The sequence below is a fragment of the Abramis brama genome (assembly GCF_963993115.1).
Source record: "Abramis brama genome assembly, chromosome: 16".
Classification (NCBI taxonomy): domain Eukaryota; kingdom Metazoa; phylum Chordata; class Actinopteri; order Cypriniformes; family Leuciscidae; genus Abramis; species Abramis brama.
The window spans coordinates 27,076,876-27,099,603 of NC_139978.1; the positions used below are offsets into that span (position 1 = coordinate 27,076,876).

The following is a 22,728-nucleotide window of genomic DNA, read 5'->3' on the forward strand; positions in this document are numbered from 1 at the left end:
GGACAAACCACAGACCCTCAAGATAAAGCCTATACTGGCTCCAACAGCCAACAATAGCTTTCCAAAACAAGCTGATGCTTGCGTGGAAAATATTAACGAAAACAAACAAACCTGATAGGTGCTTACATAAAATGTCTATATACAAAACAATGTGGATGATTGCAATACACTGCAAAGGAAAAAGAATGCTATATGCTGAAAAAGGGGAAGGTAAATAATGTAAAATGAATTTTTTCTTTGCAATAGAAACGGAAAAGGTATGAATTGCCATATTTACATGCATTATTCAATTTAACATTAATTTACAGTATTAGTAAAATAGTTTAATTAATTAGCCTATAAAAGTGTAGCCTATTTATAATTTACATTTTTTATTCACAAAATTTCCTCCATGGTGTATACAATTTAAATATTTATTTATTTAAATGTAAAAAACAAAAAAAACAAAAAACATTATACACATTTAACATACATTGGGGGGGGGGGGGGGGGGGTTATGTTACAATTTACTTATAGCATTATTTTAATGTCATGTTACTGTCATGGAAAGAACATTATTTCATCACGTGACCTAATTTAACACTTGCAAAATGATGGCCTATGGTAGCCTATACATAGACTATAGTACATTATAGGCTACAATATACAGACAAAAAACAAAACAAAAAAAACACCGTCTCCAGCACTGAATTAAACGCTAGACCGTATATTTAACATGCTTTTTAATTATGTTTAAGCTGCCATTAAAATACATGATTGAATAAACTAATGACTAATAACTTACAGGTAACCGTAAAATCATAGTGACAAAACAATTATAAATTCGTGTAAAAGAGCCTCAGACTGGGAGATAAGGAGACATGTGTAGCGACAGCTGAGGCCGTCAGCCGGTGGCGCGTGTGGAATGCGGTAGATGGAGAGGGGCACGGGTATTTTTATGGATAGCGCCCACCGATAACCGACTGCGCTCATTTGACTCTCAGTCGCATGGGAAGAGAAGACTAAACCTGTGCTTGGGGATTTAGATTCGATTTATCTAAGCCAACGTGAACTACAAAAAAAAAAAAAAAAATCTTATGAAAAACAAAGGGAGAATATCACTCTAGATAAGGTAAGATATTTTTAAGTTATCGTTTATAAAGTATGGAGAATTTAATAAAGCATGCGGAGGACAAAAAAAAAAAAAAAAATCCAAACGGCAAGCAAACGGATGAGGGCCTGATCTCATATCTTTGTACTCACTGAGAATACTGTTGACTCCTTTGAAAGGACTATTTTTATTTCATTAGATCATTTCAAATGACTTTAATCTAAAGGGGGAAACTCAAGGTTATAAACAGAAAAACAACTGTATAAAGATCTTTATAGAAACTATGTGGGGGACATTATCTCTGTGAACTTTTAATAAAATGTTTGCCAGAGGATAAAGATATGTATTCAAGTAGGCTATGTTGAATACATTAACTAAAATAAAATATTGACATTCTTTTGACACTTTTTCAGGGGGGGGAATATTTAGTGTTTAGCTAAATGCTAGATATACAATCTATAATCTATAAATAGACAACATTTTAGAAAACATTTATTCTCAGCATCCAACTCTGAAACCTTCCTTAAATGTAAAGAATCTAATTACTAATAAAGAGCAGTCTATCAGTGTTAACATATTTTTGTGAGGAATGTGTTTAAGATTAAAGACATTATAAAGATTAGTGTACAGCATAAATTCATAAAAAAATAAAAAAACATGAATTTGAAATGTGGCGGGAACAAATGCTTTCAAATGGTGACATGTTTGGGGGCCATATTGTCTTTGTCATCTTCTAAAAGTGAGGTGTGATCAGTTGTGAGTTCACCAAAACACCAGGTGTTGTGTAATTTAGGAATAGCAAAGGAGAGTGACTATGCATTGAAATTTAGATCTTTGCAGGTATGTGATATTACACATGTAATTGTGTTTTTCTGTGCTGCATGGGTTAATGTTGCTGTTTTTGTGGGATTATTGTAGTTTGGATTAAGGATGTCAGAAGTAGAACATGTGAACTGCAAAGATACAATTTAAAAATGCACATAGTATAAACACACACATACACACACAAATACATACATACATATTATTTGGCCAAACTGGCTTTGTTTTTTTTTAAACTGGGAGACACAACATTTTTTATAAAGAAACATCTAGAACTTAGTCATTTAGTCAGGGGTCTCATGTGTGCCATCTGGGTGCTGACCTCTTCTTAGACTCATATCTCCAGGTAAAAATAGCCTCAATCACATGGCTGAACCCAGACTGGGGGATAAAATTAGGGCCTGCACAAGGCTCCTGGTGGAGGTCCCACACACATTCAGCTCATCTGTTCTTTTGTAGACCACCAACTAACACTTCCAAGACATTTTTTTACCTAATTTTTAAAATTAAAAATAATATGCAGTGTGTAATATTCACATTCAATTCAATTCACATTTATTTGTATAGCGCTTTTCACAATACATATAATTTCAAAGCAGTTTTACAGAAAATGCATTTGTCTACATTTCAATTTGTATAGCTGTTTGTGAATGTAAAAAGTCTGCAAAGTTTTAAAGATCAAAGTGCATGACAAATAAAGTTGTCTCCTAAAAGAAATCGATTTTGAACTGCTGAAACAAGTCATCAGCAACTCCAGTCTTACTTCCTGTTACAATGTAACACATTTGCATAATGCCTGCTCATTGGCTGTCTGCGAACAAAGTCTACTTTGACCCGCCCTCAAACACTATCGATGTAGCTGAAGCCTGGAAGAGTTTGGTTTGTGTTGTCGACAGGTCGAGAAGACAGTTTCTGCGCTGTGAATCCACTTTGCACGCACTTCAAAAGGATGAGAACTTGCACTGGAATTGATACAGAAAAAACGATGCCATCATTCCTCTTCATCAGTGTCGGGGAAAGTTACTTTGAACAGGAATGCATTACAATATTGCGTTACTCCCTTAAAAAGTAACTAATTTTGTAGCTTCATTAACTCACCTGGGCTGGGCTTGTTTTTTTAATAACAAAAAAGTTTATTTTGTCAATTTTATTTTATTATTATTTTATTAAGTCTATTTTGGGGGCAAATGTAAAAGCCCTTTCACGCCAAAACTGAAATAATAAGCCTGAAGGAAATGCAAATTTTCGCATGTACAGTAGAGGGCGCAGCTCAAACAAACCTTTCAGCTTGTGCTGACATTCTGGATTGCAGAAGAATATGAGATTTTATTCATTTTGAGGAATACTGAATATATTTTTGTGCAAATGAGATTAGTAAATGCTCATATTTAGTCTAGAACTACAAAAACCATCATGTTTACACACAACGCTTCTACACTTACTCCCGATTTTTCTCAACATGGGGACAAGAGATGTCAGTCAATAAATGAAAAATGTAACTTGCATTACTTATTTGAAAAAGTAACTCAGATATATTGTTGTAAATTTAAAAGTAATGCATTTACCTTAAATGTAAATAGTTACTTGAAAAAAGTAATCTGATTACATAACTTGAGTTACTTGTAATGCATTACCCTCAACAATGCTCTTCATATCATAGTGTATAAAACACTGAAGAAGCCTCAGGAGCTGAAATTCAGATATGGTAATAGTTGTTTCCATTCTGACACATGCTGTAATAGGTAGACCAATCACAACAGACTTTGCTGTCTGACCAATCAGAGCAGGCTCACGGAAAGAAGGGGTTTAGAGAGACAATCTTCAAACAAACTGTTTTCAGACTCTTTGAGAAATGAGGTGATGTGCAACATATATTATCAGAAAATGTTTTTTGACTTTGGATGCATGTAAATCTATTTTAAAAGACCTCCAAAACAAAATTAGGAACCTTTAAAATAGCATAATAGGGTAACTTTAATAAAAATTGCAGTTACTAAAAATCTAAAATAGCCCTGTAAAAAAAAAGTATCTTTGCACTGCAGTCTTGTGGTCATTATGTCTTTCTCCCAATGTCAGCTTCATCTGACGTATCTTGCAACAGGCCCTGTCCCGGTGTGTTTGAGAAACAGCAACATGACTGAAGTGATGAGCATGGCGGATGTGTCAACAGACATGACGCATATAAACAACACGGAAAACTTGAACGATATTGCTGATGCTAATGATGCAGAGAACACAATCAATGAAGAAAACCATAAAGAGGAAACACATGACTTGAGTTGCATGACTGAAGAGGTGGAAATGAACAGTGCTGCAGACGAACCAAAGGAGACAGGAGAGTTACCAGAGAAGGAAGAGCCCAAACAGGAGACAAAGACCACCAGCAGGGCGAGAAAACGAGAGAGGGTTCCAAAATCGAATGAGGAAAACGTGGAGAATGATGAAGTGGCTGATGCAACACATAATACAGATATGACAAATTTTTCAGATGTGGCACTAAAACAAGAGGTATAGTATGATGGAGCTATAATAATATGCTTAAATGAATAAATATTTTCAAAAATACAAATAAAATGAAATACAAAATTTCAATAATTAACACACGCATATATACAGTTCTGCTCATAAGTTTGCATACCTCTTGCATAAGCAGAACTGTGTGTATATATTTTTATTAAAAAAACAATTAGGCCTATACATATTTATGGAAATAGCTATCAACTGTAAATAGGCTATAACTAATATGCTAATTTATAAAATGGAAAAATAACCGACTATATTATTTGTCATTTGTAATCATATAATCATTACTCTCTGCAAAAGAAAATGTTACAAAAAATGGAAATGAACTAATTTTCAATTCCTCTTTTACTAACAATCTCTCAACGAGGTATGTTTTTCTCTCTTCTGAAGAAACTGCTTAAAACATCTAAGCCTGTACAGAGAAGTTATGTTCCCAAGTTGGGGAAAGAAGATGTGAAGAATAAGTTTGAGGCCATGCAGAAAGCTAGAGAAGAGAGAAACCAAAAGAGAAGTCAGGAAGAGCAAAAGAAACGCAGAGATCAGTACATTAAAGAGAGAGAGTACAGTCGCAGGAAGCAAATGGTCAGTAGAGAAACCTGCCCATCAGCACCTTGTTTTGTCACTTCATCCACTGACTGCACTGCCTCCTCTCTCTGCCACTAACAATGCATATTAGAAGTTTTTGTCTTGAGGTTAATGAAGATACTGCTTGCTGGGTATTCAATATTTGCATAAGATTAGGCATGCATCAATACCCGATTCCAGGTATTTAAAAGGATATACACAAACCTTCTTACAAAAAAAGCTTTTAATCAGTAAAACACCCCAGTATCTGTGATGCCTGCTTGCTGCATGCACACTCTACTGATCCCCTGCCCATGTCACAATTGACGGCCCAATCAGCATCCGCCACTGTAGGTCATATGTGCCTGTCTTACAAGGATTAAGGTCTGCTTGGCTTGCTATGACCAGCATGGTTTCTGATCCTGGATAAAACGCCTAACCTAACAACAACTGTCGGATCCTCCACAGATAAAAGAACTCCTCGCCTCTAGCGATGAAGAGGAAGAGGTGAAGCCGACAAAGATAGAAAAATCATATGTTCCTAAGATTACAGGTAGGGCGAAATGAGAAATTTTATATTCGATTATTTTTTTTGGACTGAACCAATGCAATCATTGCAACAGCACTTTAATCCCATAATAGACGCCAACTGTCGGCTTTCTGTCCATTCACAGGCAGCGTGAAGGGGAAGTTTGCAGAGATGGAGAAACAGAGGCAGGAGGTGGAGAGGAAAAGAACAGATGAGGAGAGAAAGAAGCGAGCTGCACAGGAGGCCTTAGAGAAGGCCAAGATTCAGAAGGAGCTGGCCAAGAAAGCTGAGGAGGTGAGTCAGTGTGTCATGAGAAGAGACTGTGGCTGCAGGCACTAGGAAGATGCCTTTAATGCGACTTGGCAGTTGGCTGCTTTGTCAGGTCTACTATTAGAAAATCTCCAGCAAAGTATCTGTAATCACTCAGGTAATCCTCTGATATAATCTAAACATCTATTTTAAAGCCTAGCAATATATGTAAGTGAAATCAAATCATGGAAGGGATTGATATAGAACAATATAGTGTGTTGCACTATATAACGATATAGTGTGTTGCATTGCAATAGTAACAGGCAAGGTAAGACATTCTTTTACCAACCAAAGTTAAATATTATTATTAATACAGTGGATTCATAAACTATAAGTCAAATTAAATAATTATATAATAATGATGTTAATGCAAATATATATATATATATATATATTTTTTTAATTATTTAAATATATATTCAATTTAATATTGTGTTTTACTGTATTTCATATCTATCTATCTACGTATCTAGGATCTAGATTTTAAACATTTACTTAAATTGTAATAATATTTCACAATATTAGTGTATTTACTGTCTTGTCAAATAAATGCAGCCCTTAGTAAGCATAGGAGACTTCTTTCAAAAACAAACAAAAATTCTTAGTGACCCAAAATTTTTAACAGTAGTGTATAATATAAAAATTGCAAAATGATATGTGAAATGTGTGCAATATGGCCAAATGGCCCACTGTCCATTACAAAGGCATGTCAGTTCATATACAACATGGCACTGGCCTGGGTGTTAAATTTAGGAAAATGCCACACTTTCTGGAGCCAGAGTTAACAAGCATGGACAACATGTGACTAGCAACTGTTTCCCACAGCACTTGCAGGCCGTGCTCTCTGACTGAATTAGCAGTCCCATATCTCTGTCTAGTATGACACAAATGAAGGCAACTGTGCCAGAAGTTTTTTTGTTGTTGCTGTCAGGCCTTATCTGAAACCTGTCTGGACGCTTGTCCATGACTGCAGAAATGTTGCAGGTCAAAGCAGTATAAAAAAACTATTTGTTATTGCTTTAGATTAGACCTCACATTTGTTTCTGATTTAAAAAAAAAAATCTAAAAAAAAAACAGGAAGTTAACATTTCATCATACCCTTATAATTCCGATGCTATTTAATCTGTTTGGGTAACACTTCTTCATCACAGGAAGGTGATGACAGCATTTTGGTTCGAGTAGTGCCTGCAAAATCACAGAAACAACCAGGAAGGATCAAGATCAATTTTGAGGACATGGAGAAGAGCCGAGAAGAGGAACTAAAGAAGCGAACTGAGGAGGAGAAGAAGAAGAGATACGATGAGAACCGGCAGTCCTTCCGAGAGGCCAAGCGTCGCTCTATGGTTGAACAGGTGAAGATTCTACTTTTAACAATCAATATAATCTGTAAAATAATTTTTTTTTTGTTAATTTTGGATATATATATATATATATATTTTTTTTTTTTTAAAGTTGGACGATGAAGAGTTTCATCCCAAAGAGAAGGAGCAGATGACCCCTGGTAAACTGCGCCTGACCTTTGAAGAACAGGAGAAAGAGCGACAGGAGCAGCAGAGAAAACAGGCAGAGGACGAAGCCCGACGCAGACTGGAGGAAGAAAAAAAAGCATTTGAAGAGGCCAAGCTGGGAATGGTGGGTATATTTTTTAACAACCATTAGATATATTCTTTCACATTTACAATATATACAGTGGACACTTTTATTTTTTTACTATTTGGAAAGTTGAGCGACAATTAAAAATGCATACATACAGTATATAACAAAATATAAAAACATGGCATTTTAAACAATGTGGTTATTTCAAAATCATAGCACACATACACTTTTCAATTAAAACATTATGTTTGTTAGGTTTCAAAACATGAAACAATACATATATTGTTCAAAATGAAGACAAAACATTCTAGGTAATGTTCTGGTTGTAAAATTATTTGCAACATTTATAGTAGTTAATATAATGAGCTACGTTGGTGGATATTCTGCAAGGACCCTGTGTGAACTTAAGGAGAACCTACTTAATACATCCATGAAAAATGGTCTCAAGACAAGTGCTAAAACATATCCTAACCCTACCCTACACCCTAACCTTAACCAATGAAATTACTTGAAATTGGCCTTAACCAAATTAAACTGTTTTTGGGGGGTATCACACCCTCAAGACAAGTTGGTTAAAAATAAGAAAAAGCAGCTCAGAAAAGTCAATTCTCAAAAAAGCTCTAGCAACATTTGTTTGCAGATGCACCTTGGTTTAATATTATGTATTTAATGCATGAAGTGTGACTTAAGTGCCCAACAGTGTCCAAACATGAATAATGTAATATGAGTGATAATGTACTATTTCTCACAGGCCCTGGATGATGATGACACTCAGGATACACAAGGAGAGAAGGAAGAATTCAGACCTGGTAAACTTCGACTCAGCTTTGAAGAGCTGGAAAGACAGAGACTGGAAGAGGAACATAAGCGAGTGGAGGAAGAAAGGAAAAGACGCATCAAAGAAGAGAGAGAGGCCTTTGCCGAGGCCAGAAAGAGCATGGTCAGTTTGTGTGCTTGTGAAAATCATGTTTGTTTGTTTTTTTGCTTTTCATGTACTATGGTAACCATGAAATTCTTTGATAGTAGTAGTAGTCTTTATATATATATGTATATATAACCTTCTGATACTTTGTTAGGGAGGCCTACACAATATTTAATAGTCATAAAATGCTCACTATTATTACAAAAGGTCATAGAAAACGTGTACGACTATCTGTCTTGAAATATATAACGCCTACGCACAGTTGGACATGTAAACTGGATGCCAGATCAAACTTTAAATGTTGACTAACTCATTTTCCCTAAATCTAATCTATTCACTTGCAGGTTGTAAATAGTGACGATGACATCCTTCTGGCCATGATAAACTCAGACGGGGCCAAACCCGGGAAGCTGGCCATCAGCTTTGAGGATCTGGAAAGACAAAGACGAGAAGAGGAGCAGAAAAAGAAAGAAGAGGAGGCCAAGCGACGCCTGGAAGAGGAGAAAAAACTTTTCGCAGAAGCTCGCAAGAACATGGTAGGACCATGCATTTGATGTAACATATTGTATTTGCACATGTACAGTGCGTTTGCATGCACTAATTGATGTGACCAACAAAAGCACATCTTAAACAATAACAAAAAGTCCATTCATGCGCTATATAACTGCTGTTTTGGTTATTAATAACATAGCATAAACATACTTTATGCTGCATGTTAATTGTAATGCAATCTGCTCATTATATTTATATCATCTGAGCACATTTTGTCAGTCAGCTAACAACTGTTAACCAGTGTCAATTTCAATACATCGACCGACTTAGGTCTCTAATTCAATCTAAAACAATTAATTCACTTGCAAATATAAACACAACAACACATGTCCAAATCTCCAGTGTGCTCAAATGATATATCTGCTGCAATGCTTGTCTGTTATGCTTTTCAAATTGTGTCTTTAAGAGCCCTGGACTGGATCACGATAATTTGACTGGATATGGAGTTAAAGAAGTAAGAAACTTTTTTAAACAGAAACCGTTACCCTGCTAAAGAGAAGCATTGCCACAATGATTGATTACAAAAAAAGCTGTTAGAAAACAAGACATACAATAATGTAGTGAGGGCAAAACATTCCAGTGAAGCTATAGATAAAATAGACATAGGCCTAATTATTTTCAAGAAAACTATTTTATCAGAAAACAAATCTTAAAGGGTCATATCATCAATCATTTCATTTTAGTGTTTTCCCTCCCCTTGAGTTTACAGTATTAGTCAAGAGTATGTTTAATGTTAATGTCTTTTTGAGCTAGGGAAGACATCTGGATTTATGAATGTTATTGCATGTTTTTATAGTACAATGAACTGTTTTATTCAAAAGATTAAAAAGTAAAAATTTGATTCCTCATGATATGACAATGAATATTGAATATATTTACTTTTGCTTCTCAAACTAATGTGTTTTGTTTAAAGGATATTAAATTTTTTATGGGTAAATAAGAAAAAAATATATCAATATATGATTCTACACAATGTAGTAAATAGGAATATAGTACTACAAAACAGAATTATGGGGTCCAAATCTTCACACTGTTCAAACATGGCTGCTTATGTGAGTTTTTGCTCACATAACAAGTCACAAACTGTGTGATAATTTATAGCTCTTTTTACACTTGGCACTGTTTTAATGTTTTAACTGATTTCATCTATTAGAATAACAAGGTTGTGTGCCATTTACAATTTAATTGAAACAGACAGACAGATTAGGGAGGAAGGACACTTAATTTCCTAGAATGCATTACCTATTCCAATTCAACTATAGTGAGATTTGGATTCAATTCAAAGAAAAACAGTGGCTGCATCTGAATTCACATACTTCCCTACTATATTCTGAAGTGTACGAGATTCTGAAGTGTGCATACGATGGACACTTTACTATCCCATGAGGAGGATAGTAAAGGAGCTACAGGAGAGGATTTGTGAATGTCAGTGAAGCGACGTAACTCACGCTGGTAGGTCACATGATAATGACATGACAGCATGGCGAATGTAGTCCGATTACATTCATACTACATACTATATAGAAGATACTTTTTAGTGGTCATGAAATAATTACTTATTCAAAATAAGTCCTATTCAAGAGAGTATGCGATTTCAGACGCAGCCACTCATTACTAGCACAAGCTGTATAAATATATGTCCATACTCCATATGCAATTGAATATCAATTGAGATGTGTATCTCATTTTTGTGACAGGTGCAGGATGATGATGTAACTCTGGTGCGGACAGAGTCACAGGAAGCAATGCACCCAGGGAAACTAGAAATCAACTTTGAGGAGATGCTGAAGATGAAAGAGGAGGCAGAGCGGAAGCGCAAGGCGGAGGCCAGACGCCAGAAAATGGAGATGGAGAAGAAAGAGTTTGAACAGTTGCGACAAGAGATGAGCGAGGTCAGCTTCACATGCTACTGAAACGATCATTAAATTTACAATTTCATAACATGTTTGCTTATTTACATATGTTTTGTGGGTTTGATTTAGGATGAGATCAATGAAAGCTCTGAGGTGGTGAGCACCGAGTACGAGGAGCTAACAAAGCTGAAGCGGACTGGCTCCATCCAGGCCAAAAGCCTGAAATCCAAGTTCGAGAAGATCAAGCAGCTCACAGAGGAGGAGATCCAGAAGAAGATCGAGGAGGAACGAGCAAGAAGGAAAGAAATTGACGAGAAAATCAAGGAGAGAGAGGCAGAGCGCTGTCAGGAGGTGAAAGAATGAGACAATTTCTCATGTTTCATTCCAGCTAAAGAACTTTGAAGTGAAGAATTTTGCCCATTTCTTCCACAGGATGAAGATGAGGACAAAACAACTCCAATTAAACCAGAAGACGTCCCGTTCAGACAGAAAGTGGACATGCGAGCACGGTTCGAACAAATGGCAAAGACCAGAGAAGAGGAGCAGAAGAAGAAGATCGAAGAGCAGAAATTGCAAAGGATGCAATTTGAACAACAGGAAATTGACGCTGCTCTCCAAAAAGTAAACCTCTCCTGGGCTGCTTTGTTTCAGAACTAAATGGCGGACATGCCTGGATCTGATGTCAACACTAATGCATGACAGAGCTGCATGCGTGTGATTACTGTTGTGGTTTTTTTTCCTGAGTGTGAAACACTTTGTCATGTGTCTTGTCAGAAAAGGGAAGAAGAGGAGGAGGAAGAGGGTAGCATCATTAATGGCTCCGCCGCCTACGAGGATGAAGAGGACCATGCCAGGTCAGGCGCTCCGTGGTTTAAAAAGCCCCTGAAGAACCAGTCGGTGGTTGATGCAGAGCCTGTGCGGTTCACAGTGAAGATCACGGGAGAACCCAAACCAGAGGTCACATGGTGGTTTGAGGGTGAGCTGCTGCCGGACTCTGAAGACTATCAATACATCGAGAGAGGCGAGACCTACTGCCTGTACCTGCCGGAAACGTTCCCCGAGGACGAAGGAGAGTACATGTGCAAAGCCGTCAACAGCCGAGGCACTGCCGCCAGCACCTGCATTCTCACGATTGAAAGTAAGCCGCCTCCTGTCTCTGCTAACCGCCTGCATGCTGAGATTTCTCATTGCGTCACTAAACTCAAACGGATCGCATGCTCCACTTCCACTCGGTTCTTCTTCCTCTTGTTAATCAAACTGTGTCTCTCTGTCTCCCTGTCTTTCTCTTTCCAGCTGAGGACTACTGATGCTCTCCTTCTCTGGAACTTTCCCAGACTTTTCTTTTTTTCTTTTATAAAAGTTCATTTCTCACGGTAGGGCCAAAAACCGAGGAGGAAGGAGTGGTATTATTTTTTTCTTCCATTCCTCCTGAAGATATGTTCAATGATGAAGTGCAATCTGTTGTTTACATTAGATGCTGCACTCACAGTTAACAAAACAAAAAAAACTCCATATCTGGGATGAATTTGTGCCAAAACACAGATACCGTTCCCATGATCTCTAGAATAAATACATATCGTAGCTGAAAAAGAAATCTAGTTAATTAAATACATTTTAGTTCAACATATACCCACTATGACACTGAGGAAGGATTTCATACCCATGTCACCGAATGAATGAGATGTTGCTGGAGAGTTTGATTCAGTATCTGTAAAGGGGGCTGTGGTTGCATTTCCTTTGTTAAATTCCTTTAAGCACCTCTGTTCAGGCTCAGATGTTTTTTTCCACTTTTTTCCCATGTTCTTATGGAGCTTTCATATCCCCCAGATGTTTCTATGTTAAAGTGTAGTGAGTAAATGAAATGTATAAACAGTGTATGTAGGTTAGCAAGAGGTGATTTTAAGTTTTAGGCAGAGTATTTGTGTAATGTATAAAATTATAATAAAATTAATGAAACGTGTTGTTGGCTGATTTCATAAACTAACACTTTATTTACATTTTAGGAGACGTGGCCAGGTGGATTCATCTGATTCTGATTACAGTTTGATATAGAATAGAGTGTTTCATTCTTTATTCCAATATTCCATTCTTTGGTTTAATGCAAATTGGTATGAAACCTTTCGTAATTTGAATTTTAATGTATAACTAAATGGAATTGAAATTCAACAAAAAATCATACTGTTGTCAAGACAGCTGCACAGAAATATTTTAGAAAATAGATTAAAAAAAAGTCTTTAAAAAGCTTAAAGGCCATATAAGCCTAAATGACAGAGTAACAGACAAAATAGACAATAGAATAGGAAACGGAAAGTTCTAGTTCAAGTGCCATTTTGCAATAGACAAAGATTATTATGAAAAGTGTCATTGGCAAATAATTTAGCCTCTCTCATAACAGACCACTCTTCTCCTCAACCAGCTCAAATATGGATAAATATTTGATTTTATGTCAACGAACAAGACTTCATTACTCGTTCTGCTAGACATATTCGGATTTATTTTTTCATAAATCAACTTATTTCAGGTCATATCTGACACAACTCCCCTATTTAGAGAGCTCTTCTGATTATATAGCTAGACATTAAGATAGATCTTGATGGTTTATTATTCAAAAGTATTCATAGAACAGTCCAACAGTAGCTAGTCTTCTACATACCTGTCAACAGAGCAGGATACTTTCCAAACTTACCGCAACAGATTTTGTACTCAATTCTGCGCAATCTCAAAAGCTTCAAAAAATATTTCCATCGTTGCAAACTGTATCAAAGTAATACATGTTGCATCCGCAGGGAGGCGCAGCTGCGTCATTAATCCGCGTACGCAGAACAAGCACGCTCTATCAACAACGTTCTAGGCTAGGGTAACCATAGCAACAAGGTGAAAAGCTAGACCGCTAGCTAGCAAGCCTCGTCAACTATCCTTACCTCATTTATCCCCCAAACAAATCACTAACCATTAAAATACCATGCTGAAAATGCACTAACGGTGTGTAAATGAAAATATGTCGTATGTCGACCAACAGTATTTGAGGTGTGTAAGGTTTGGGGCTGTTTACACCGAAGAAGCCAACTTGCCATCTCAGTCCCATATTTATTACCGCTGTGTTATTGTGATCCATGATGGGCAAAGATGTAGAGGAAGTGTCCGCGTCTCTAGTACGGGAATATCTCAGTCGAAAGGTGGGTGACAGATTATTTTCTTTAAACTGATTCAGAAATGTAAACATGGTAGCAGCTACTTTGACACAAAAGCTAACTATCCTATAACGTTACCTCTCAAAGCATATTTACCTGGTGTGGTGTACATACTGTATGTTTAAGGTGTTTTAAAGTTAGCTTTCCTGAAGAAGAATGATGAAATTGAAGTACATTTCCTGATGAAATGTAACTTACTTACAGGGCCTGAAGAAAACGATAGCTTGCATGGATGAAGAGCTTCCACGGACTAATTCAAGCGTTAATAACAGATCAGATCTGCGCAGAATACTTCACCTTGAGGGCCTTTACAAACAGAATAAGGTATCAAAGTGAAAAAACATCTGTATATATCATATTAAAAATGTTGGAAAAGCAGAGAGGCCATAAAAAGCATTTGTATTTAGGCTGAAGAACACCCCTTGAAGTCTATGTTGGAGATTATTGTGAAAGTCAGAATGAGTGAAGGTGACAAAACCAAAATACGCCACCATGGTGACAAAGAAGCACATCCACTGGAACAAACCATGTCCATAGACATGAGTGTTAAGAGAGAACCAGGCTGTATGGAAAGTCTGTTGTGTGACGATCCAAGGTATTTCTTTATTGATTTAGTTTACAAAAATCCATATATTCATTTGTTTGAGACTTTCAAGATCTGTTGACAGCAATAAACATCCACCCTTTTCACAGGTTCTTTGAAAGCAACAGTGTGTCAAAGCTTATTAAGCCTTCCCAAACACCTTCTGAAAAGACACGAAAAAAGACCTTTGCTGTTCACCCTGAGAGTGAGAGAAGTGTATACTCTTTGCCGTCTAGCCATGATCTCCTAACAGTGTCAAAAGAGGGATTTCTTTCTGAGAAAAAGATCCTAGACACAGATAGCCAGAAAAACAGAAGCAGCAGGATAAGACGAGGCATTATGGCGGGTCCCATTGCCAGCTCTTTGCAGGTAATGAACACTGATTCATTAAAGGCATAGTTCACCCAGAAATTAAAATTCTGTCTTCATGTCGTTGCAAACCCGTAAGACTCTTCGGAACACAAATGAAGAACATTTTGATGAAATCTGAGAGATTTCTGTTCCTCTGTTGACAGCTACGCAACACTTTGGCGCTTCAAAAAGTTCATAAAGAGATCGTAAAGCTAATCCATTTGAATTGAGCGGTTTAGTACAAATTTTCTGAAGAGACTTGATCGCTTTATATGATGAACAGATTGATTTGGGCTTTTATTCACATAAAATGAAAGTCTTATGGGTTTGGAACGACATGAGGGTGAGTAATTGATGAAAGAATTTTCATTTTAGGGTGAACTATCCCTTTAAACTTTTTATTAATTTTACTAAGATTTGATTTTATGTTACTCCTCCATTACAGCATTGCATTTACAAGGATTTCATTTTCCGTAGGAGAGTAACAGAAGACGTCCAGCCCGAAAAGCACCTTCATCTCTTACAGCAACAACAGAGGATTGTGGAGAATCAGCAAACTGGACAAATGGCCTCAATACTACAAATACACAGTTTAATCCACCAGCCTCTCTTGAAGGGGAGAGCAGCATGTTTTTGAATTTACATAAAGGAATCATAGACCACAATGGGCATGAGAAAATGCTGGAAGTCAAGCATCGCCTGTGAGTTTGTTTCAATCATTCAGGGAAAAAAAAACTCTTACATATTTTTGTCTTGTTTTCCAGTACACATATCATTCTTAAATCAAGATAAATTTACTTGATAAGCAAAATGACCTAATATTATAATATTATATTTTTTATATAATATTATGTATTTTTTTATAATAATTAATATTATATTAATACTTGTTTTGTGAAAAATCTATCAACATTATATGCATAAAATTATCTGCCAACGGGGTAAGAAAGATAACCTTAATTCAAAGGGAAAACAGGATTGTTTTTCTTATTTATTTATTTTTTGTTTAAAGCAAAAACTCACTTCATTTTGATTGGTTTCTGAAAAATGTATGTTATTTTGCTTCTCAGGAACCTTAAATGTATGGACTGGAAAACAAGATACGGATAAAAATACTGAGCTAGAATATTTTTATTTTACTGTTGAAAGTGCAGTTACTTAACCTGTGTCTGAGAAACCTACTCTCAATATTTTACGTCGACCTTTATTGATTTAAAAATGTCAAAATCTTTTTATTTTTGAAGGGCTAAAATAGTTATACCATTTGAATCCCAGAAACATAGAGAGGGCCATAACTAGTGAGGTGAAAGGTTGGAACGATTCTAGGGGCCGACAGGTCCAAGGGGGCCCACAACCTTTTCTGAATGTTATATTTTTAAAGGGGCCCAGAACTTCTAGCCACAGCCTTGAACGTATGCATGATTATTATGAATAAAATCTCTTATGCATTAGACAATATGGCTCTAAGAAGCTCCCATGTAGGATGGTAAAAAGAGACTGTTGATATTTATTTACAGCTGCAATATGTCAAGTGTGTGATTATTAACTTTTGTTGTTTCCTCTCCAGAAAGAATTCGGCACCCAGCCCAAAACTGGATGGACTCCATGTGTTGGAAATGGTTTTGGGTAGTGCACCTCAAATCTTCAGCAGATTACATTTTGTATCATAGCCAAGTCAACCGCAGAATACACTAGCTTGTATTGTTGTATTGCTTTAATATGAAGTGTATTTTGTCCTTATTAAATATTTGTATAGTTGTCTACTTTTAATATTTGTTTTCCTAATAACCCTACATTTTTTTAATCCTTTGCCACTCAAATTTGCTTTAAATTCCATTGTTTTGAAATTCTTTTTCAATCTTACAGACGACATAGAGAATGAGGAGAGCTTGTGTGATGTTCCTAGAACATCCATGCCAGAACGTAGTTTGGTCAAGACTCCCATGGACCAGATGACGGCCACTGTAAGCACATTATCATTTATCTTTCTGGAACCATAATCCATGTGATATCAGTCCGGCCTGATATGATATAGCTGTTTTCATGTCTACTTCAGGCTCTGAAGGAGATCATCTTTGGTTCTCCTATGGCTTGCTTCACTGAGGAGTGGAAAAAACAGAACTTTACCTTTTCAGATACTCCAGGTTTGAAGTATGGGATTGTACAAAATAAGGTACAGTACTTTAGACAACCTCATGATTTACTGTTTTGATCCGTAAACCTTTGCGTCATGAGATGTTCTGGGATTGTTTTATCAGGGAGGACCCTGTGGTGTCCTTGCAGCAGTTCAGGCTTGTGTTCTACAGAAGCTTCTGTTTGAAGAATCGAGCAGTGACTCATTGGACGAGTGTGTACCAAGCAATAATCATATTTTTTCAAATTATTTCTGTTAAAATATCAGATATTATTTTTTTAATCATTTTGGTACCATTTTTCCTTTGGATTTTTTTATTTTTTATATCAGTGAATATTTTTGTTATAAATTATAAAATTTGTATTTCACTGACGTCTCAATCAGTTGTCTTAAACTTGATTTGTTAAATGTCACCAGGAGACTGGAGGTATCAAACGTTTTGAGGACAAAATGTCTATCTCAGGCTTTGGCTGACATACTATGGAGAGCCGGGAATATGAAGAGAGCCGCAGTTGCAATGTAAGTGTCACACATTTAGAATTATCACTTAAATTTACAAAACTATTTTTCATTTCTCAACTATAAAGTATCTGCCCCCACAGAAACACAGGAAGAAGTCTTTTCATCCCGATCGGACGTTACAAATCAGACGGTATTCTGGAAATGGTAAGTTGATTCTTTGTCCCTTAAATTACCTCCCAATTACTTATTTTGACGACTACATGTTTCTTCTTTTGTAAATGTTTTTTTTAAACATATATTCCACATAGATAGCATACGTCACTGTTGAGACGTTGGATGATCTCACTTTAGTTCTTGAGAAGCATGTTAGACAGGTAAGTCTGTGATAAAATGCCTTATGACGAATCCTGTATACCTGTATGTATTTTCTAAAATAATATTATTAATATTAATTCTTATTTACAGTATTGTTATATATTATTTATATTTTGTTATCATTTATAATATGTATAATAATTGTTGTTTATAATATTTATTTAGAACATTGTTATTATAGATGTATTATTTATATTTGATATTATTTATGTTTATTATTATTATTTATAAATAAATTTGCTGACGTTAGAAGCAAGGTTTGTATGTGAGCACATCCATTGATAGTCTTGAAGCATTTTAAGGCAAATACCACCTGTTTAATTGCTCCTTATGTGATTGACGATGGCAATTAGTAGCAGTTTTCTTGCTTCCTTTTAGTTTGAGTCTGGTCCCTTTGGCTGTATTCTACTTACCATCTCTGCAATTCTTTCCAGAACTACTGCAACGTGAGTTTCCACCTCTTTAACTCAGTTAACAGTACAGACTGTTTATGTTCATATATTCACTGAGCTAATCAATTTGTTCTTTGTGTTTTAGTATACAAAGTGATATGGATGTGCCCACCTCCACCCTCATTGGAGCTCATGGCTACTGCACACAGGTTTGCTGTGTTAACACTTAACAGTCTTAATCTAAACACCCTATACACAAAAGATAGCATATTTTATTTTGCTCTTACCAAAAACAATGTCTTGGTGTCACCAATTATATTGGTTGCTTTTTGTATAGCTCCAATGTAAACAATGTTCTGATATGATCCAGTCATTAAATCTTATTCTTTTCCTTTCATTTTTTTTAAAGGAATTGGTCAATCTTTTGCTTTGTGGACAGGCAGTTTCAAACGTCTTTGATGATGAAATGAAGCTTGATTCTGGAAATGGAAATTTTACACTTCTTAAGGGAATTAAAGCATGTTGTAACATTGGGCTGCTGTCTTTATTTGAGCACTATAACATATGTAAGGTAAGAAGGCTTGAAACACTCTAAAATATACTTAGATATTATATCCAAATGTGTTATATCCCAATTTCTCTTTAAAGGTTGGATCTCACCTGAAAACTCCCAAGTTTCCAATTTGGGTAGTGTGCAGCGAGAGCCATTTCAGTGTGCTCTTTTGTCCCTCTGAAGACCTGGCAACCGATCACTGCAAAGAGGAAGAGTTTGACTTGTACTATTATGATGGGCTGGCCAACCAGCAGGAACCAATTAGATTAACAGTCTGTGAGTCTTTTCCTTTGGGTCATTGCTTTTCTGGACACACACAAAACAAACACTTGTATTATGTATAACTTGGATTGTATTATGCATAGTATTTGAGAACAACAAAATAAACACAAGCTTTGCACACTTGCTTCATAATTAGGGTTTATGATAAGTCAGTTTTAAAAGGTCTTGTGTATTCTGTGTCTGGACAGATTCAGAGTCCTGTGCTGCAGAGTCTGCTCAGAGTGAAAACGCAGACAGTGATCTCATTCCTCCACTGGAGCTTTGCATCAGGACCAAGTAAGTCCCTTATTTCGTCAGTGCTTTTTCTATAATATATCGTTTTGATATTGTGAAATGCAAACATGTGGCGATATGAATGCTTCAAATATGTTTTACAGATGGCGAAATGCAGTGGTCAGCTGGAATGACACAGATCCCATTCTTTGATATTGCACTCAAAAAGAGATTTTTCTTTGTTAGCCCCGTGTGACCCCGGTATGATTTTATCTGGTGTAAATTTTCATTAGGTTTTATATTTTAAAATGCATGCGTTTAGTATTTATTTGGTCTTTTATGATGAGCTTTTTTGCTGCCATTCTTAATATCCTTAATATTGTTTTCATCATTCTGCTGCTTTTTCTTACTTTTATGTTTTGTGTTGTTGTATGTGAATACAGAAGTATAAACACAGAAGTATATTTATAAGACAAATGCCTTAATCCAGGGGTATAGATCAACACATTCTCAATATTGTCAATCAATATTATATAAAACATTTCTTGTTTGCTGCCCCCCTCCCCAATTTAAACCAAGATCTATGTCCCTGTTCTCTCTTGCTCATGTTTTACAATTGTTTGCAATTACTTTATCTCTCACAATTGACAGTATAGCATTAAGAACTGTCATTACTCAATACTTTTTGTTATTCAAATCATGATTAAATGAACTGTAATAGAGAATATGGCTTGCGATGTGTAAATAATTGCCATTGCTCACTGAGAGTTTATCCAAATATAAAAATTCTGACATCATTTAATTACCTTCATTTCTTTCAAAACTGTCTGTGGAACACAAAAGATATTTTGAAGAATGTTGGTTACCAAACAGTTTTAGTGACCATTGACTAAACTATATCTTTAACTTTGTGCAAGAAAGATTTCTGAAGAAAATATAAACGTCATTTTGGGCAAAGAATGATTTTGTTTCAGTTGTTCCAACAGGAGGAAACCATGACTAGGGTTCCGCATGGTGTTGAATCTGTAGATTACTAAAATGTCAAAAGAAATGCATTTAAAATATTGAATCTGCTCTGAACGGGATCTGAAACCAATGACACGCGTGCCAGGATAATTACTGGCACGTGACAATAGCTAAAGAGTTGTATGTAGTTAATTTAAATGAAGTCCCTTGAACTTGCATAAACATTTTGCATAGTAACACAGCTTGTTTTAAGTTGGTTGCTATGAATATAATTAAAGTGTGAGGATTTTAACCTGAGCTAGTACACAGATCCGAAAATCCGTTCACACGACCGGAGGTGCGCTTCTGTGATTATCCCTCCGCATGCCATAAGGTTGCGACCCATCTCTTAAAGGGGTCCTATTTTTATTTTTACATTTTCAGCTTTTTTAGCGCGTAATGTTGCTGTTTGAGTATGAATTTAAGCTAGCAAACAGTAGAGCATTGGCGCTTGCAACGCCAAGGTCATGGGTTCGATTCCCAGGGAAAGTAAGAACTGATAAGAATGTAAATGTGTACCTTGAAATGCAATGCAAGTGCATTAATGTAAATTCATTTGCAAAGTTACAAAGTCCACTCCAAAGTGAGTTATTCTCTACATCACTAAGCTCTGAACTACCTGAACCGCCTCCATTGTAGTTTTCTTCCAAGAACATACATGGCTGCATCCGAAATCGCATACTTTCCTATACAATAGGCCTATGTGAAAAACAATATGTGACAAAAGTATGCCAGAATTCACAGTACTTGTAAAAGAGTAGGCAAAAAGTATCAGTATGACTTTCTACTTCCGGCGGGATTCTGAAGTGTGCAAACAATAGACATTTTAATAACCCATGAGGCCATGGGAGAGATTTTGTGAAAGGCAGTGAAGCGAAGCAACTGACGCTGGTAGGTCACAAATAATAATGACAACATGGTGAATGTAGTACATCCGGATTATTCATACTACACACATTCATACTGTATAACGTACATTTTTAACAGTTGTGAAGTAATTACTTAAAGTACCTACAAGAGAGTTTAACATAATTCCCGCCCAAGGCATGCGGGAAATAATGGGGTGAGGCCTGGTTGTGTTAAAAGTTGGAGTTATGGTAAGGGACGTGGAACAGACTCGAAGAAGTTGACCAATCACAACACAATGGTCCAGCAGACTAATCAGAGCACAGTACGCTTTTTGGAAGGAGGGGCTTCATTGAGACCGGAACTAAAAGTGTTACTGACAGACTTGGAAGAGAGGTGCTGCAACAATGTAAAATATGTGCAAAATAATGTTTATTAAACATTCAAGCATGAAAACCTCTTCTAATAGACCCCAAAAATAAAATCAAGACTCCTTTAAGAGCTATATTTGTTCTGTTTACTCTCTGCTTCTTTGATCATTTATTATTAACATGGAACTTCTGGTGTAGTATTTCTGTCCTATAGTAAGGTTATCATGGTTATACTTGGCTGTTATTTAGGAGTATAATTTTTCATACAGAAAAGCAGCTGTCGTCAAATGTTACCATTTTATGGAATGATCGCAGCCCTGCAACAAACTGGACTGAACAATAGTAATTTGAGCATTATGCATGACAAAGCATAGGCTATAACATTTATTAGCTGATTAATGCTATAATCCACGTTACAATGTAAGATGTTTGCTTGATCATTAATCATATTTGAAGTCAATACAAAAACAATCAATGTCGCCGTGGTTCCCTAGTAATGCAACACAGAGTTTTAATTGAAAACCTGTAAAAACATTGAAGCAGTTGATAACCCACATGGAGTTATTGCATAAACTGAAGGCCAAAATAATTAATCCTTTTTCCTGTAAAGACTTCAGATGGCACACACTGAAGGCTGAGCACAAAACTATCACCTTTTCCACCAAAATGTCTTCTGATTAGTGCTACTTTTGGCTGAACCTCTTAGCATGTTATTTAGCCACTGCCAGTGCCAAAGCCCTGAAGAGAACTGTCAGAGTATCTCTGATCTTTGCTCTGCCTGAGACCACAATTGTGGAACTGACCTGAACCCCAGCGCTCACTCTGCATCTCATAATTGGGTGTGGGATTGAGGTTAAAGAATATGGCTGAACTATAAGCTGATTTTGTGAGTTTTGATGCTGTATCCCTGGAATTTGAGATAGGCCAATGCTTAGCAAAGTAGAACTCTTGGACTGATAACACAAATGTACACATGAAAATATTACATTGATTTTCCACCAATCAAGCGTATATTGCAACACAAGCATCTCAGATCTAAACGAACATGCATTTTGAAAGTAGCCTATTTCCTGGCAAAAGTTTATCATACTTTTAAAACATCTGACTGTGATCACTAACTCATTAACTTTGATCTGTCTTTTCCATCCTCACAGCTAAATTGCATCACTCCATGCCAAAATATTGCTGTGGAACATATGATTACTTTCCA

At 36.2% G+C, this 22,728-nt stretch overlaps 2 protein-coding genes across 5 annotated transcripts; both read left to right on the plus strand.

Moving 5' to 3' along the window:
- Window positions 1-854: 854 nt before the first annotated feature.
- On the plus strand, window positions 855-12,720 carry nexn (nexilin (F actin binding protein)). Of its 4 annotated transcripts, none has more exons than XM_084087573.1 (15): window positions 855-1,111; window positions 4,014-4,420; window positions 4,826-5,017; window positions 5,468-5,552; window positions 5,674-5,822; window positions 6,989-7,189; window positions 7,290-7,469; window positions 8,185-8,373; window positions 8,700-8,891; window positions 9,314-9,361; window positions 10,605-10,799; window positions 10,890-11,111; window positions 11,193-11,381; window positions 11,535-11,898; window positions 12,054-12,720. In XM_084087573.1, exons 2-15 carry the CDS (start codon window positions 4,046-4,048, stop codon window positions 12,065-12,067), a joined length of 2,595 nt encoding a protein of 864 aa, XP_083943699.1. In that variant the 5' UTR covers window positions 855-1,111; window positions 4,014-4,045; the 3' UTR covers window positions 12,068-12,720. The 4 variants fall into 4 exon arrangements, with proteins under 4 accessions (XP_083943699.1, XP_083943702.1, XP_083943700.1 ...); XM_084087574.1 differs by having other exon boundaries at window positions 856-1,111; window positions 3,989-4,420; XM_084087576.1 differs by lacking the exon at window positions 9,314-9,361.
- Window positions 12,721-13,604: 884 nt separating this feature from the next.
- mindy4 (MINDY lysine 48 deubiquitinase 4) lies at window positions 13,605-20,093 on the plus strand. The gene is made up of 18 exons (XM_084087577.1): window positions 13,605-13,936; window positions 14,156-14,275; window positions 14,359-14,546; window positions 14,645-14,903; window positions 15,363-15,586; window positions 16,453-16,511; window positions 16,752-16,849; window positions 16,942-17,058; window positions 17,144-17,232; window positions 17,437-17,538; window positions 17,622-17,685; window positions 17,790-17,855; window positions 18,235-18,302; window positions 18,394-18,457; window positions 18,658-18,819; window positions 18,897-19,077; window positions 19,272-19,359; window positions 19,461-20,093. Exons 1-18 carry the CDS (start codon window positions 13,874-13,876, stop codon window positions 19,507-19,509), a joined length of 2,061 nt encoding a protein of 686 aa, XP_083943703.1. The 5' UTR covers window positions 13,605-13,873; the 3' UTR covers window positions 19,510-20,093.
- The last annotated feature ends 2,635 nt before the right edge of the window (window positions 20,094-22,728 follow it).

Bases quoted from the DNA above. Each gene is read 5' to 3' on its own strand.
- nexn (XM_084087573.1), top strand. From the start codon at position 4,046: ATGACTGAAGTGATGAGCATGGCGGATGTGTCAACAGACATGACGCAT. The intron at 5,018-5,467 runs GTCAGTAGAGAA...GATCCTCCACAG, and splicing joins ACAGTCGCAGGAAGCAAATG to ATAAAAGAACTCCTCGCCTC. The intron at 5,553-5,673 runs GTAGGGCGAAAT...GTCCATTCACAG, and splicing joins ATATGTTCCTAAGATTACAG to GCAGCGTGAAGGGGAAGTTT.
- mindy4 (XM_084087577.1), top strand. From the start codon at position 13,874: ATGATGGGCAAAGATGTAGAGGAAGTGTCCGCGTCTCTAGTACGGGAA. The intron at 17,059-17,143 runs GTACAGTACTTT...TTGTTTTATCAG, and splicing joins ATGGGATTGTACAAAATAAG to GGAGGACCCTGTGGTGTCCT. The intron at 18,458-18,657 runs GTTTGCTGTGTT...TTTTTTTTAAAG, and splicing joins CTCATGGCTACTGCACACAG to GAATTGGTCAATCTTTTGCT.